Raw genomic sequence first — 15,353 nt, forward strand, 5'->3', positions numbered from 1 at the left:
GCCCTGTGGATTCAGCCAGCACACAGCACAATTTTCTTCCCAAAAAGTTACTTCTGCTCTTTTCAATATCAACCATTTAATTTCCAAACTCATCTTCCTCCACCTTTGATTTCGTGATCAGCGGTGTCATGTATAATCAATTTACAAAAAACACTCAAGGGCTAAATATTGAATTATTCTCAAATAACTGATCCCCTCACGGAGCTGATTTTACCTTATTTTCCCCACAGAAAAAGGTGACCAAATGATCTTTCATTGAAGTAACAGTTACAAGTCATCTGCATGTACAGAAACAGCACCTTTTATAAATAAACAGAAGCAAACCATTTCATAGTGAGGACAAGTTACCTAAGACAAGTTATCCCAGCATATTGCACAACCAGTGGACAACATTTTCTACCATTCTGTACATTTCTGGTCCCATCAGTAGAGTTTCATGAAGCAGACAGACACAGTCTACACCTGTCAGGTCCTTTCTACATCGCCATGAAAACATTGTGCAAACAGCTCTGTGATCACACTAAGCTGCAATCTTTCTACCAAGTAGCATTTCCCTAAAAAATTGTTAACAGTTTTTTCAAAGAAGTAGCAAAGACTGGGTACTACAAAAACATATTTTCAAATCCTTAAGAAAGGAATAAGCATGGCAACTAACAAAAAAAATCTTAATAAAATACAAGCCACACTTAAGAAACCAGATGAGGAAATGTTCTGATCTTTTTATTCTTTTTGGCTACTTGGCCATCTCTGGTACACAACACCAAATAATAATCTGCAAATAATTCCAGATGCTGACACTTGCAATCAAAACAGAAATGTCCACAACAGTTCACTGCACGTGCTCTCCCATGAATGCTTGCACTGGACCATCCAGTCACAACTGCCAGTGCAGGCACCATCCACAAATTAAACTGCTGAGGTTACCCAGGAACACTCCTCTAAAAACACCCATGCACAAAGGTATTTATGAAACTGAGTATAGTGAGCAGGTTTTGCAAGTCACTTGCTCTGTTTACTCCCAGATATCAAATTCTGGAAGAATTAGTGCAAATGCATCTAAGGGCATAGTTCTTTTCCTTGCCAGGAAAATGGAAGAGATCTTCCTGGCAACTGTCAGGTTTAGCACTCTCTTCCAAAGAGGGTCATGCACATGAAAAACACAGTCTCATAAAGCTACTTAAAAAGCACCACCAATAACACATGGCTAGAAAGAAAGCTTCACTCTCCTTCCTCAGAGCCTCAGGGAGGAAGAGAAGGCACCAGTGAAGGTCAGAGGCTGCTGTGCAGAAGTTTTCCACCCAATTCTATGAAGTTTCCTTCCACAATCACTCTGATATTTTCCACAGCTTCCCTGACAGATCTCACATTCGGAAGAGACACTCCTCCAACACATACAAGCTTCCCACCACTGCTATTGAATGGAACACATACCAAGGAAGCACTTGGGTAAGAAAAGATAAGAAACCACCACTCCAACTCCAGGAGTTTACAAGAGAGCTTGAAACTGCCAAATCAAGTCAAATAATGTTTTTCACCAACCAGTTTGGAGTATGTCAGCCTAAAGAAAGTGGTCCAACAGTTTTACCACATCCTACAGCCAAGGATCACACAGACAAGGCCAAAGAACTGCAAAACCCTTTCAAAAAATCAATCTGTGTAACAGATCACAATTTATTACCGTGATGATCAAATATTTCTTCCCATGCTATTTTCCTGACATGCTTGTAACACAAGTAATCAGCCAAAAAAGTGGTTTGACTGTGGTCAGCATATGAATGGGCAGCTCTGCAGAACAGCTTACCTCATCAATGATGTCAATCACATCCCCCACCTTGAGCTCCAGCTCGTCCTCGTTCTGCGGGATGTAGTCGAAGAGCACCTTGCACTGCCGCTTCTTGGACCCTGGTTCAAGGGAAACACCAAAAGTGAGGACACTCATCAAGGAGAACTTGTCTTTCCTACCACACTCTGCTCCTGAAGACCCAGAAACCATCCCAAAAAGCTATGAAGCTTTTGATCCTGGTGTTGTGGTTTGCTTGGGTCACCTTAGGCTAGGGAGTCATAGATTTGACAAATGAACACTATACTAATTATCAACCTGCTATAAAAGGCATGTTGACACAAGCAAGTCAGGTAAATCCCCACTACAGTGATATCTCGAGCTATTTCCCAACCAAAATCTGCTGGAATGGCAATCACTGCCAGCTAGCACCTACTTTGGAAGAAAGTGTGCAAGTTTGAGCCTCCACTCCTTAAAGAATCCTGAAAGCAGGAACAGCTTTTTTTATGCACCACACTGGAGTGCTCACAGACCTTCTGGACTCTGACAAGAACCTTGCTAACCACAGCTCTGAGGTAATGCCAACATTTGCTGGGCTCATAGTTCAAAATCTGAACTCATTTTTTTCTGTGAATTAAAAAAAAAATCTCTCCCTTTTCTCAGTGCCAGTATGGCATCTAGTAATTCAAACTGTCAATTAGCAGCCTTTGACAAAGGCAAGATTAAAATCAAGTGCAGTCTTTAGCTGTTTGCCCCATATCACTAAAGCTCTGCAGGCATCAAAAAGGCAAAATGACATCCTGGGAGGGCAGAGCATTGAAGTGGCTTCTGACAACCCAAGCCCTGCAGCCACAGTGGTGTGAATCCACACTGCCTAATTACTCTGCATATATCCTGGAGTGCTGCTGCTGCACCCAGACAGTTTATGCACTTCTCCTTCAAACATGAGGCCATGCCCTCAGACCTTTTCCACAACAGAGCAGCCAGCATGCTTCTGAAGACAATTATCTTGAGCTATGACCCATGCATGCTCCTTTATCCTCCTCAAAAACAATCTGCTGCAGTTTAAATGAAAATATAAATCAAAAGCTTGAAGTGGTAAAGCCTAAGCTTACAGGAGTTGTGTGATTTCCATGCTCTCTCTTATACTTTGTACTCCTTTCACACTCAAGCTTCAGCAATTAAGACTAGCTGTGTAAGAACATTTCAAAACACAGATACAAGCTTGATCCTTGTCTTTGTATAGCACTGTTCAAAGTCCAGAGCAAGGCATTTAGAAAACCACACCCAGCATCCTCAGCACGAAACAGGCCAGGCATCAGAGCAATATTCAGCATCTAAAATTTCAGAGAGAGGGCTCATCAAATCAAGAATTTTCTATATGCTGGTATATTATCTATACAAGAAACAAATAAACCAGAAATATGAAGCTTTATGGATTATTTCTAATAACACATAATTGCCCATATAATACACCCTGCTTTTACCTCCACTGGAACTCATGCATGAGCCCAGAGGGATTGTTCAGTTAAGAGTAATTACAATAAATGGTTCAATGGCCTTTACTGCCTCCTGCAGTGCTTTCAAGGCTTCTGCTTTGTAGGAGATTAACTGATACCAAAAGAAGGCAAATTAAAATTTCACTGCCATTTGGTATAAATCTGATCTCAGTGTTCCTTTTTCATAGTGTAATTATATCTAAATGGAAGTGGGGGTGAAACCCATGGATGCATTTCACATCCAGAAACCTCCCTCTCCTCTGAGGTCTGTTTCCAGTGACAGTTTAGGAAGCACTGCCTCTCACTTTTGAAAATCCCTAGAATAACCCAGGAAGGGAACTGATCGTTTCAGAAAACAGCACTCCACCTTCATGTGCTGGGCTGGCAGCCTGCAGGCACTTCTGTCCCTTTCCAAAATAACTTGTCTGGCTTCAGGTTTTGTTTGTTTTGTACAGGGTAAACCAAATTTAGCTCTTTGTTGCAGTCACTTAGCACACCTTCTGTATTTTCCTTCTGCTGAACAAAGGCAGACATCTTAACTGATAGGAATTCTGCCTGCAGCTTACCACCCACCTGACACAGGAACACCTGAATGTGGGGAGAGCTGCATGAAAGAAACTTAACTCTGTTTTTGGCATTGTAAACTTCATTTCAGCAAATGAAAAACCAGAAACACAAAGATAACTAAGCTCTGGAAAGCAAGTGACTGCCCAGGCACAGAGCAAACAGGATCTGCAGGCGCTGTTTGAACACTCTTCCAGGAAAAAGGGAACAGCAAGTGAATTGGAAATGCAGACTGTCACTGCACCAGGTAAACAGCTGCGTGCCTAAAGGGAACTGCTTGAAGGAGAACTTCTCCAGGAGGATGAGAGTAGCCAGAGCCTTGCAGAGTTTGAGACCAAGCTGTACCTTCTACTCTGGCCACAGCCACCAGCACAAGAATGTGACGCGGAAAATCTGGGAACATTCCAGGGTTAGGGTGACCAAACCACAGGTGAGAGCTGAACTGGTACCAGATCATGTTCACAGAATCCTACAGGATCCCCAGTTGGGAAGACCCATAAGGATCACATTAATTCCCTTTTAGAGTCTGGCTGTATTTACTTAGGAACAGCATTAGTCCTTCAGGTTGGATTTTTCCAAACCCTGCTGTGTAAACATTTGACAGGCATCTACATGCTGTTACCAACATGCACACACAGATCAGAGCCACTAAAAAGTGATTTTGAATCCTTAGTTTCCTGGAACAAAGTCTCAACAAATTTGTAAAGGTCCCATTTCAGGCTTTTAAAAGACAACTAGTGGTTTTAAAAGATAACTATTGGTAAAAGACAACTAGTGGTTTTAAAAGACGACTATTTTCTTTTACAGGCAAAACCTCAAAGCATAAACATGCCAGAACCAGTAAGTTCTGAATTCTTTTCTAAAAAGTAAGCTTAAATTATAAATACCTTCAAAACCTTGTAAGACAGAGGAAGCCACAGTAATTTATAGCAGTGTCTTATAAGAGATTGGTATGTCCAAATACAAATCACAAGCCTATCTGCTGGATGGAGGGAAAGGCAAGTTTTCTGCTCTAGGCTTTACTCACCTTGATATAAAACCTGGCACTATAACATAAAAATCACAGATACAGCACCACCAGTACTACACACTCCTGGCCATCCTGAGGATTACTGTTACAATAAAAAGAAAACTGCTACTTTTTGTTAACACCAACAACTCCCCCTTACTTCACACCAGAAACATGTTTATCAGAAGGAATCTGAACTACACAGTGTTTCCTTGTCAAAGCCTGGAATTTGTTGCAAAATTTGATGTTCTCATGTTTCAAAAAATGACCACAGGAAAATTTTTGATTATCATGAACATGCCTGCAGCTCTCCATTAAGGTACCTGATAACACACATATAGTTCACATGAAGTTACAGAACTCTGACATCTGAGAGGAGTCTAAATCCTGTTCACATGAAAATTCATCCCTATTACTGGTGTTAAAAGCTACATTTAAGCTTTCTACCTATACACACAGGAGCAAAATTTGTCTTTGAATCAGTTTTTCCTCCTATATTTCTGGTTTTCTATGTAACCTTAAAACGAAGTCATACATTAAATAATCCTTGTTTATTTTTAAAAATTGCACATCAGCAGCATGAACAACTGAAGGAATTGGAAAGACCACATACTCTTCTTGAAGCCTTTGGACGGGGGATGAGGCTGAAATCCTCCTGCTGGAAGCCCATAGCTGCTCATACGCTGCACAAGGCTGGCTACATTGCCAGACTTCTCCCTCCTGAGTGGCACAGCATCATCCTTGGGCTCTACATCCTTCTTAACTTCCTGAAACAAGAGATTTAAAAGACTCAGAGGCCATTTAAATCACCCAAGAGGTCAGTGCTTTTAAACAAGTGCTCCATAGACTAACACATATCAGGTACTTACCATCTGGGGTATAATGACATATTATACTCAAAAATCATGCCCTTCATCTGACAACTAAACATACCCAAGGCTGTAATAAACTTTACTTTTCCATACAATTGTGTTAGTAAACAGGCAATATGTTGAGAAAAATCAGAAACAGGGGCTGCATTTTAGCCATCTACTCTAAATCTCAGAAAAGGAACTTTGAGCCCAGAAGTCTCATATTACAACTTTTACGTAACAGCTCATATTTGAAAACATTTTTAAAAATATAAATACTATTGCAATGACAGACTATAGGGTAGGGTACTAAAATATTTTTGTACTTAAAACTGTATTAGGTGGTCATTTCTGCCCCAGAAAGCTCCAAGGCGTTTACAGACAAGAGATGCAATTGCACTGCTGAAAGATCTGAGTAGAAAAGAAACTCCAAGAAGCAGAGTGGGAGCAAGGGAGGGGAAAAATCTAAGAGGAAAATAACAGAGATACCATTTTTCTGGTTAATGTCTCCAACTCTCCTAACTTTCTAAATTAGAACGTTAGCATTGAAACTGACTGTGCCAAACAAGACTGAGAAGCAGATAAAGAAGAAATCACCAGTTCTTGACAAAAAGAAAGCAACAGTTACTCTACTGCATCAGCTCATTAAATGGGATTCCACTGGAGAACAGATATTCTGAAAGAAGGAAATCATCACTTTGCACAAGAACAAACCCATTAAGTCGGATCAATGGCCCATCTATTGCAGAACACAGCTTCCAGCAGCCAAAATCCCAGATGCTCTTTAGAGGTCCTGCAGATCCTCCCACACTCCCAGAACAACCATAAAGGTTCCATCAGGGAGATGGATCATCCCCTCTCCCTCCTGTGCCTTCAGCTGGAGCTTTCTAATCCCCTTCTGCACCCACAGTCCTGTCTGCCTCCACAGCACCCTTGGGGATGCACACACCCATAAGTACTTGCAGCTTTTTGTGATCCACTTCAGAACAATTCTTGTATCCACCATCAGTAGCCACTGGTTAACTCCATGAGTTATTGCAGCTGTAGCTGCAATAAAATATTTAATACTTGAAAACAGAATTGGCAAGGCATATATATACACTTACTCAGGTCATGTGAACTCTTGAACAAGACCTTCAAGACAACAAAGCCCATACATGGATAAAATGCCAAAAATATGAGAAACATATTCCCTAGGACCTGTCTGTCTGGTGCTTTTTGGACCATTAAAGCCCAGTTTTCTTATTTGCAGCTGTCCAGCTGGAAAACTCAGCAGGTCTGAACACCCACTGATGCTTTCCAACACACTATGAACCCCAAGTTAAACAGACCAAAGCATCTTCTTATTTCTCAAAAGAGACAGAGCAGACTGCAGACAGCAGGATTTTTCCTCCCACTCATCTACATTACACAGAAAAGGCTTTTTAGAAAACAGTGGAATAGTTCCTGCTGTTACTCTCCTTCCTCCACAGTGACTTCTGCCCTGGAGATCTTAGCTTAGATCCATTCCATCTTACAAATTCAAAAAACCCCAAAACAAACAAAAAACCTAACCCCTCCTGAATAGCACAGCATCCTGTCTACCTCCCATTTGAGTAGACATTTCACATTTCAAAGCTTTATTGTCATTCTCGGCCCCACAGATGTTTTTTTAGCCTGTTACTTACAAGTCTGATAAAACCATAAGCAATTAAATTTGTCACCTCTAAAAGGCCTTTCTAGCTGCCTTGCTGACAAGGTCATTCTGCTCATCTTAAAAACACACCGGTACTTGCAATTTGCCTAGAGTGCTTCTGCCTGCCCCTGAATTTTTAAAACTATGATTTTTTTTTTTTTTTTTTTTTTGCCATGCAATTTATACAGGCCCTAAAATCTCCAAGCTGCTCCAGGAAGCAGTGCTTCCCCAGGTTCCTCAACTGTAACACTTCCCAGTGAGAAGTCAGCTCCAGGCTCCTTCCCAAGGTCTGCACTTTGCACAAGACTTCAGAAGCAGCTGTTTCAATTCCTTTGTAAAAAGCACAGAGACGCAAAATGGAAGTGGGGAAGCCCCACACAGGCAGTTTGGTCAAAAACATGACTTTTTTTTTCTTTTCTTTTAAAAATATGTTTATTAGAAGAAAAAAGAACAAAAACCAACACAACACACCACTTCCAAATGCTAGAAAATGGTGTGAAATAAGCACCACCCTAATCAATAATTTGAATTAAACAGACAATATGCTTTTAAGTCCAGCATCCAGCAAAATAATGGATAGATTATAAATAATAGGAAATTATTTTAGACAAAAGCAGTGCCCACTACAAAAGACCAAAGAGCCAAAACCAAAGAGAGGAATGTTCAAATTACTTTCTTGCCAGGCTTGAAGTAGTGACAGGTAGAAAATACTGTGGGTCTAACACAAGACAGTGGCATATTTTAGCAGGAAGTACAGTGAAATTACATTAAAAAAGCAGGCTCTAAAATAATTCTGTGTATAGTCATAACATGCAAGTAATCTTGCTGCCTGATTCAAAGACTGAAGATTTACTGATGAAGAATTTCCTCAGCAGACATCAAAAAGATCAGATGTGGAGAGTCCAGTAGCACCAGGGAGGTACTTTCTGTACCTTCCTACCACAGCCAGTATAGGAAAGCTGTGAACACTTCAATACACAGTTAACAGAAATCATCCTAATCCAAGACCCATAAAGGAAAGTGGATGCAAGGAGAACTTCAGGGTGACTGTGATAAAAACAGGAGCAGAGAGGCTGCAAATCCATCGGATTTCCAATGAGCAGACATGGGGAGGGGACTGGTACCAGTCAGGTTTGAATCGGAGCTGACAGTGATGTTTTACTTTATGTGACAGAAAGCAGCACTAGAGCATCACATGGAGCTGCTTTGCAACAAGGAGAGAAAAAACAGCCACACAAGAGAGTTCTGCCACAGCAGCCAGGCATAAATCTGGTTTTGACAAAGAACTACAGAAGGCATCAGTAAGCAATGTCTAAATGGGCCAGCAACTGCTTTTTTCATATTTAACCCTCTACCCTTTGTGACATTCATGTAAAGCAAGAACTGTTTTTTTGTTCTCGTTGTTAAAGAAGAACTGCAACAATAATTATCTTTCCTTGGGGCATTATAAAGCATATTAAAATTAAACCAAACTGAAATATATTCAAGAATCCCTGGTCTCCACACCTGCATGCGGCCCACTACACCACAACCCTGTAGTTCACATCAGTGTTCTAACAGCAGGGAAGTGCTCCAAGATTCATTTTCAAATGCACACATCAGGATCCTCTGACACACACACCCATCACCCCTGCCAGCAGCTTCACCCTGGGCATCATCCTTATGACTCCTTCCATAAAAGAAGTAATTTCTACACAAAGATAGATTGGAGATCTCAAAATTGACAGTCATTGATGCAAACAGTAATTCATGGCCCATTAATAACATTAGTAAGTGTCTGTAATTCTTACATCTCTTCCAAACAGCTCACTTGCACTTCCATGGCTGGAAAATGACACTGCCCACAAGTCTCACCTCTGAAGTACCACCATATCCAACCTGAACATAGCCAAGACTCCTGTCCATGGGTTTCACAAGGCAGTTTTCTTTCTTTGTTTTTGGTGGGTTTGAAGTCAGCCTCATCTATCCAAATGATCAGAGAGAATCAGTGGTGTGACAATACCAACACAAAGCTCCAGGACATTTCATCCTGTTCCGAGGTGAGGCCACTGCCAGCTGCCAGCCAGTAAAACCAAAATGAAAATCTGACATTAACTGCAGCTGGAAATTTTAATACTTTCATTCTGCCAGTCCACTGCAGTTCAAGGCTTGTCAGTGTTTCCATGAGCAGCACAGATTTTATGAATTTATGACTTGGCAGTACAAGGTCAATACAGACTGTCTCTTGGCATAAAACACTCTACTGGGAAGCAAGCACCCACTTGTTCTGCTGGGAACTACAGCAGCAGTCATAAAGGTTGGAAGTTTTCACAATCTCCACTAAATGCGTATTTTGCAACACTTACAAACTCACTGCAACCTGACAGGCAAAAAACAAGTATATAAATTTAACTAGCCAAAAAAAAAAAGAAAAAAAAAAGGCGGTTTTTGCTTTAATTGCATCTGTCACAGTTTAATAAACCCTCAAGGAAATGTGTATGTTTACAAATAAAAATCTCAAAATCTTTTAAGTGCAGCAATATGTGATGCAGTAACTATTCCATGTATGCAGACAAAAAAGCAACACATGTAAATGCCTGCAGAGCCTCATGATGCTGCTGAAATGAGCGGGTGCTCCTGACCTACTTCTGAGGCAGCAGGAACAGCCTCCCCTCCCTCCATCAGCTGCTCTCCCACCCAATGGCCCCAGCAGGGACAGCTGGATCCTCCCCACAAGCCAAGAGCACTCAAATCAGCCAGGCAGTGGAAATGCAGAAAGCAGGTCAGAGTGTCTGAAAGGCCAGGAGTTAAAAATACAAAGTCTATTCCTGAATTACAGGGCGCAGAGAAGTTCATTATCCAGCAAATCTAAATCCTTGGCTAGATTCTTCAAGCATAAATATTAAAGCTTCAGCTGCCATCTCCTTCTATATATGCCATTATACAAAGAACAATCATCTTCAGACTTATATTAATTCCACTGTAACATCAGTTTGTGCAAAAATGATGTGCATTACTTTTAGTGGCTGAGTACATTTTAAAGCAAGATCTCAAGCAGCAGATAATGGTCTCAATCTCTAAAGAGGCTGAGATAAAGAATACACAAAGATGAATGTCTGAGCCTACACATACAATTATCTGGTCTCTTTTCTTCCCCATCAGAACAGCAATAAAGAACCTATGGACTGGCAAATTAAGTCCATGACTCATATTTTACTGAGTAGAAAATAAGTAATTCAGAATTGGACCTGTCATTTTAGAGGATGGGAAGGAACTGGAAGCAGGCAATAGTTCTGTTTATACAAGTTCACAGCCTGCAAAATCCCATTCCTGAAAAAAAACCACATAGAAATGTGACTGTATATAAATACATACAACAATCTGTACAGCTGCCTACAGAGGAGACATTGTCATCCATAACCTGTTCAAGAGCAATGAAACATCAGTTTCTGGAGCAGAAAAATCTTCACATAACTGATTATTTAGGAACCACATTTCCAGTTTTAGTAACAGCAACAGACAGGCAGGCACATGGCAGCCTTAACAGTTCTAGTCAAACCTAGTTAAATCTTAGGTATCTCACAACCTTTCATTTTACATCCTCGATGTAGGTGCCCAGAGACAAAATATTTAATAAAGGCAAGGAAAGAAAGATGAGTAATGTGCAGCTGTTCCTATCCGTCTCATTACTTTAAATGAACTAAAGGGAAACATCAAGAAAATCCATGGACCTAAATGGCTGAGAAGCTGCTGAGCTCCTTCCCTGGAGCATTCAGGAGAGCAGAGTAGGTCCCACCTCCCAAAAGAAAAGCTTGTCTGGGAGAGGTCAGAGGCTGCCCCCGACTCTGCAGAGGATTAAACATTATTCTTGGAAATACAAACACATCACCTAAAGATGAAACCAGCTACCATGTGAAGAACAGACAAGATGGATAACCTTTGTTTTGCAAGACAATTTACCTCCTGGAGAGTGCAACACGTGTCATGGGTTGATTTTTGGGGGCTTGATTTATGGGTGAAGTAGGGAATGTTTAACAGCGAATCGCTGGGTTTAAGTGCTGGCCCATGATCAGCACTGAGGCAGCATCACTCCTTGCCTTTGCCTCTTCATACTCTGACTTGTTACTTTCTATTTAACCACACCCACATCACATAACATGGTTTAACAAGTTACCAACATTTTTACATGTGTTATAATCTGTGCTAAATATAGATCCTTCAATCATACTGTCTCCTTGTGTGGGAGGAAAACAATCATCAATCAGGCAAAGTACTACTTCTTTCTCACAAGATGCAACATGTAGAGTAAGTGGGATCTCCCAGAAGCATAAAAAATTAACTGAATTGCTGCAGATTTACAGACTAAAATCTGAGTCACTGGGTAATTGTGATACTTGAAGGTCAAGAACAAAGAGCTGAAACTTCCTACATAAGGAACGCTCCAGAGAGGTAATGTAGAAGCAGGCTTGAAGTTTCAGATTTTGATACAGATTATAAAAATACATTTATATAGTTTTTATATATACAAATAATTCAATTTTGTCATGGAGAATTGGGTATATATAAACTTTGCACCAAGCAAGTGTCAGAACAGATTCAGAAATGAAGTCTTGTTAATATTGGCAAAATACAAGACACCTCAAACAAAACCCAAAAGCCCAAATGCAGGAAAGCTCAGCAGTCAGCTCACCAGGTCTACCAACAGCAGAGCAAAGAATCCTAAATTAACAGCAGTAACTAGAGGAAGCACAGGTTTTTATATAAATGTTTCCCAACCATTTAATTAAGAAAAAAGTTCATTTTAAAATACTTCTGGAAATACCTTAAAAATATTTTATGGTGTTGCCATGTTCATAGCCAGATAAAACCATTTTAAAATGCTGATTGCATTTCTTCTCTATTATATTTGCTAATACATATATATGAAAATTTAATTCTATTTCTTGTAATTGTTTTATAGAATAACAGTTAATGTCCTGTCAACCACCAGCCACAAAATAGTGCTGCAGATCAGTGAAAGCAAGAACCACATGTGGCAGAGGGCAAGACAGAGCTCCAGCTCCCACAGCACGTGTGTTTTATCAGCTTCCCCCGCACCAGCAGGAAGACATTTCTTTCCCTTCTCCCAGTTAATTGCCTCAACTCCTGGTCCAGAGAAATGTGGGATCCAGTAACCACTACAGGTGCACTCTGATGTTTAACCCCCTTTGCTCCTTCTCACCATCATCCTGTCTTTTTTCACCCACTGTGTCTCCCTCAGCTTTTTTCTTCCCTGTGTCCTTTTTCCAAGGCACCATCTCTTTGCACTCCCTGCAAAATCTTCAGCATTTCACTCATGGCCACAAGTTAAAACACTGACACATCCACATCCCTTCACAAGTCTTGCTTAGGACACAAAATTAGGTGCTTCAGAGATTGTCAAGTAAGGGCTAAAAATATGAATATGGAGTCTCAGTGGAGATTAGAAAAGGTTTAAAGATTAAGCGTTACCAGAGATTCATACATTAACTAACATTTTTAACTGAAAATTCATCTTGTTTTCTGCTCCTGTTTTGAAAGCATCTATGTAACATCACCATCAGTTTCTAATAATTGAAAAGCTTATTACATCAAGTCCAAAGCTAATGAATTCGCATACATAACGATAGACCAAACTATTCACAAAGTGAAGAACATTGAAAAAGCTTATTAAACCTAGAAAACATTTACCATAATAAACTTTCAGATCAGCCCATAATATTGAATAAAGCCAGTGTTCAAGGAACACATATATTTGAAACTCAATACTGAAAGTACTACAGTAGAGAAAGAACTTCCCCCTCCAAAATGATGAGCCACCAAACAAAAATGAAATGTTAAGAGATGACAGGACAGAGACGAGCTACCCTTGTGCAGGTTTAAGCTTCAAGTTCACATTTAGATTACTTCATTCCACCTCATTAAAAAGCAAAAGAAGAGATTTAATATTAACTGTCCTGAGTGTACACACACGTTGATTTAGGAGACATATGGCAAAGGACTGCAGTTTCATGGCTGGAATGTGCAGCCGGAGCCTCCTGGGCTGTAACAAACATCACAACAAACAGCACCTGGATAACTGACCTCTTTGGTCTTATTACATATGCTAATTCCAGAGTGCACATTGACAGCTGCATTTTAGACTTCTGTACACAGAGAAAGTCTAAACTTAAAAGTCATTTTCCTGCACAAGCCCCCTCAGTCCCTGCTGCTCCCTGAGATGCCAGCAATGCTCTGTGATGATTGTAAACACCTTCTGATGGAGCACACCCTGTTTGAAGCCTCCAGGCAGGGAATGGTTGCCTTGCTCCTGTGCTTGGAGAGGAAGCTATAAAATTACACATGAATCAAGTGTAACAACTAAATAAAGATGGACAAAGGAGCAGACTGCTTCATGTGATTACAGGAATAAGGACATGTATAAACCTGCTGCTTCTTCCACACAAATTACACTCAATCAGAGCAGCTCTGGGAGTATCCAGGAGTGTGCAGTTACCACAGAGCAACATCACAAGCTGATACGGCATTTAGAAAAGCAAGAGGCACAGGTACAATCAACAAACTTGGATAACTCAAATCAGAGGGAATAATTTGCAGATTAAGCAGCATTCACACAGGTCATTAATCACATTTTATCCAGCTGTTCTTCAGGACAGCACCTTAAGTTCCCTAAAGTTCCATACCAGTCCTGCCACTGAGTCAAAATTTAGAAGTTCTTTCCATTTCTCTCATGCTCTTGACAACACAGTATCAACATATATATATTCCATTTTTGAAAAGATACTAAATATTACAAGAACCACCAGTGTTTTCCCCATTCTGTGCTCACATTCAGCCACTAAAGACTTCACAATGCCTTAGATTTTTACTCTTACAGTGAAACAACAGTTTGCAAATGCAAAGGGAAATATTCTTCTCAGGTGATTTTTTTCAATATCTTAAACCACAGGTGCTCACCCTGAACAGGCAAAGGGCCACAGCATTTCAACAAATTTCAGCAGTTAAATAGCTCACTTTTGAGGAAAGCACCTGTGACATTTCAGATCTAACAGTCTATCGAGAGAAATATTTCAAATATTTCATTTGCATGCCCTTGCCTTCCAAACAAGACACTTATATAGACATTTCACTCAGAATATGAAATAATTCACACATCCCCAACCAATACTGACAAAGGAAACTCCCATGTGGACACAGTGACAGCTGAAAAGACAACCTGACACACAGGTGCCCACAAATGGCTGTGTGGGCACAGCAGGGTCAGCAACAGCAGCTCTACAGTGCTAAATCAAATACAGCTCCAGACTTCCCCTCTTCATGCCAGACACAGTCACCTCACAGAAGGACTTCACAGGGTTGGGACCCAACTGGTCTGAACCCAAGCAGTCACTCCAGTCACTCAACTGGAAAAGTCACAGGAATAAGAATAAATCATGGTGATCTCTGAAAGACAGTGAAGATGCTGACATATCAGTGCCATTGGTTATATCTGGCAATGTTTTCAGTTGATTTAATTTTCTTTACTATTACTTTAGAACCAAGTTTCCCCATCATAAGCAAGGCCTACCCAAGCCAATTATCAACATTCCAGTTGGAAAAAAAAAAAACTGTTTCTTTGTTTATTCAGGCCAAAACAGCTGGATAGCAGAGATTTCTCTCTCACCCCACAAGCACAGGAATCATTATCACCATTCTCACAAATTCCAGACATGTGCCAATGGATGGGATTAGCACAGGTGCAGTTCAGGCTGCACAAGGTACCCCCTGATACAACACTTTCCTCCAGTGGCCCTATTTCCCCCAAAAGCCTGAATTAAAATCAGCAGGACAATGCTGTTGCACCACAGCACTTGCAACAGGTGTTAAAGCACCAGCCTGAATGCTCAGCTTCACTCCTTGCCTGAAGACAAAGAGCCCAGCACTTCTCTCATATACTCAGCACTGAAACTGAAATTACTTAATATGGCTTTCAATCTTG

At 40.6% G+C, this 15,353-nt stretch overlaps 1 protein-coding gene and 1 long non-coding RNA gene across 3 annotated transcripts in view; one reads left to right on the top strand and one right to left on the bottom strand.

The window, feature by feature from the left end:
- LOC310906932 overlaps positions 1–15,353 on the top strand; it is a 226,187-nt gene that overhangs the window by 58,388 nt on the left and 152,446 nt on the right. The gene's annotated exons all lie outside the window — the stretch shown is intronic.
- The window catches only part of CD2AP (CD2 associated protein), a 76,766-nt gene that overhangs the window by 32,885 nt on the left and 28,528 nt on the right, over positions 1–15,353 (bottom strand). For both annotated transcript variants that reach the window (XM_083857203.1, XM_083857204.1), the window contains 2 exons: positions 5,466–5,619; positions 1,802–1,902 (listed from right to left, as the gene is read on the bottom strand). In XM_083857203.1, the coding sequence (XP_083713329.1) occupies positions 1,802–1,902; positions 5,466–5,619 (255 nt within the window). The remainder of the gene's footprint in view (positions 1–1,801; positions 1,903–5,465; positions 5,620–15,353) is intronic.

Source organism: Zosterops lateralis (assembly GCF_965231275.1).
Source record: "Zosterops lateralis genome assembly, chromosome: 3".
Lineage (NCBI taxonomy): Eukaryota > Metazoa > Chordata > Aves > Passeriformes > Zosteropidae > Zosterops > Zosterops lateralis.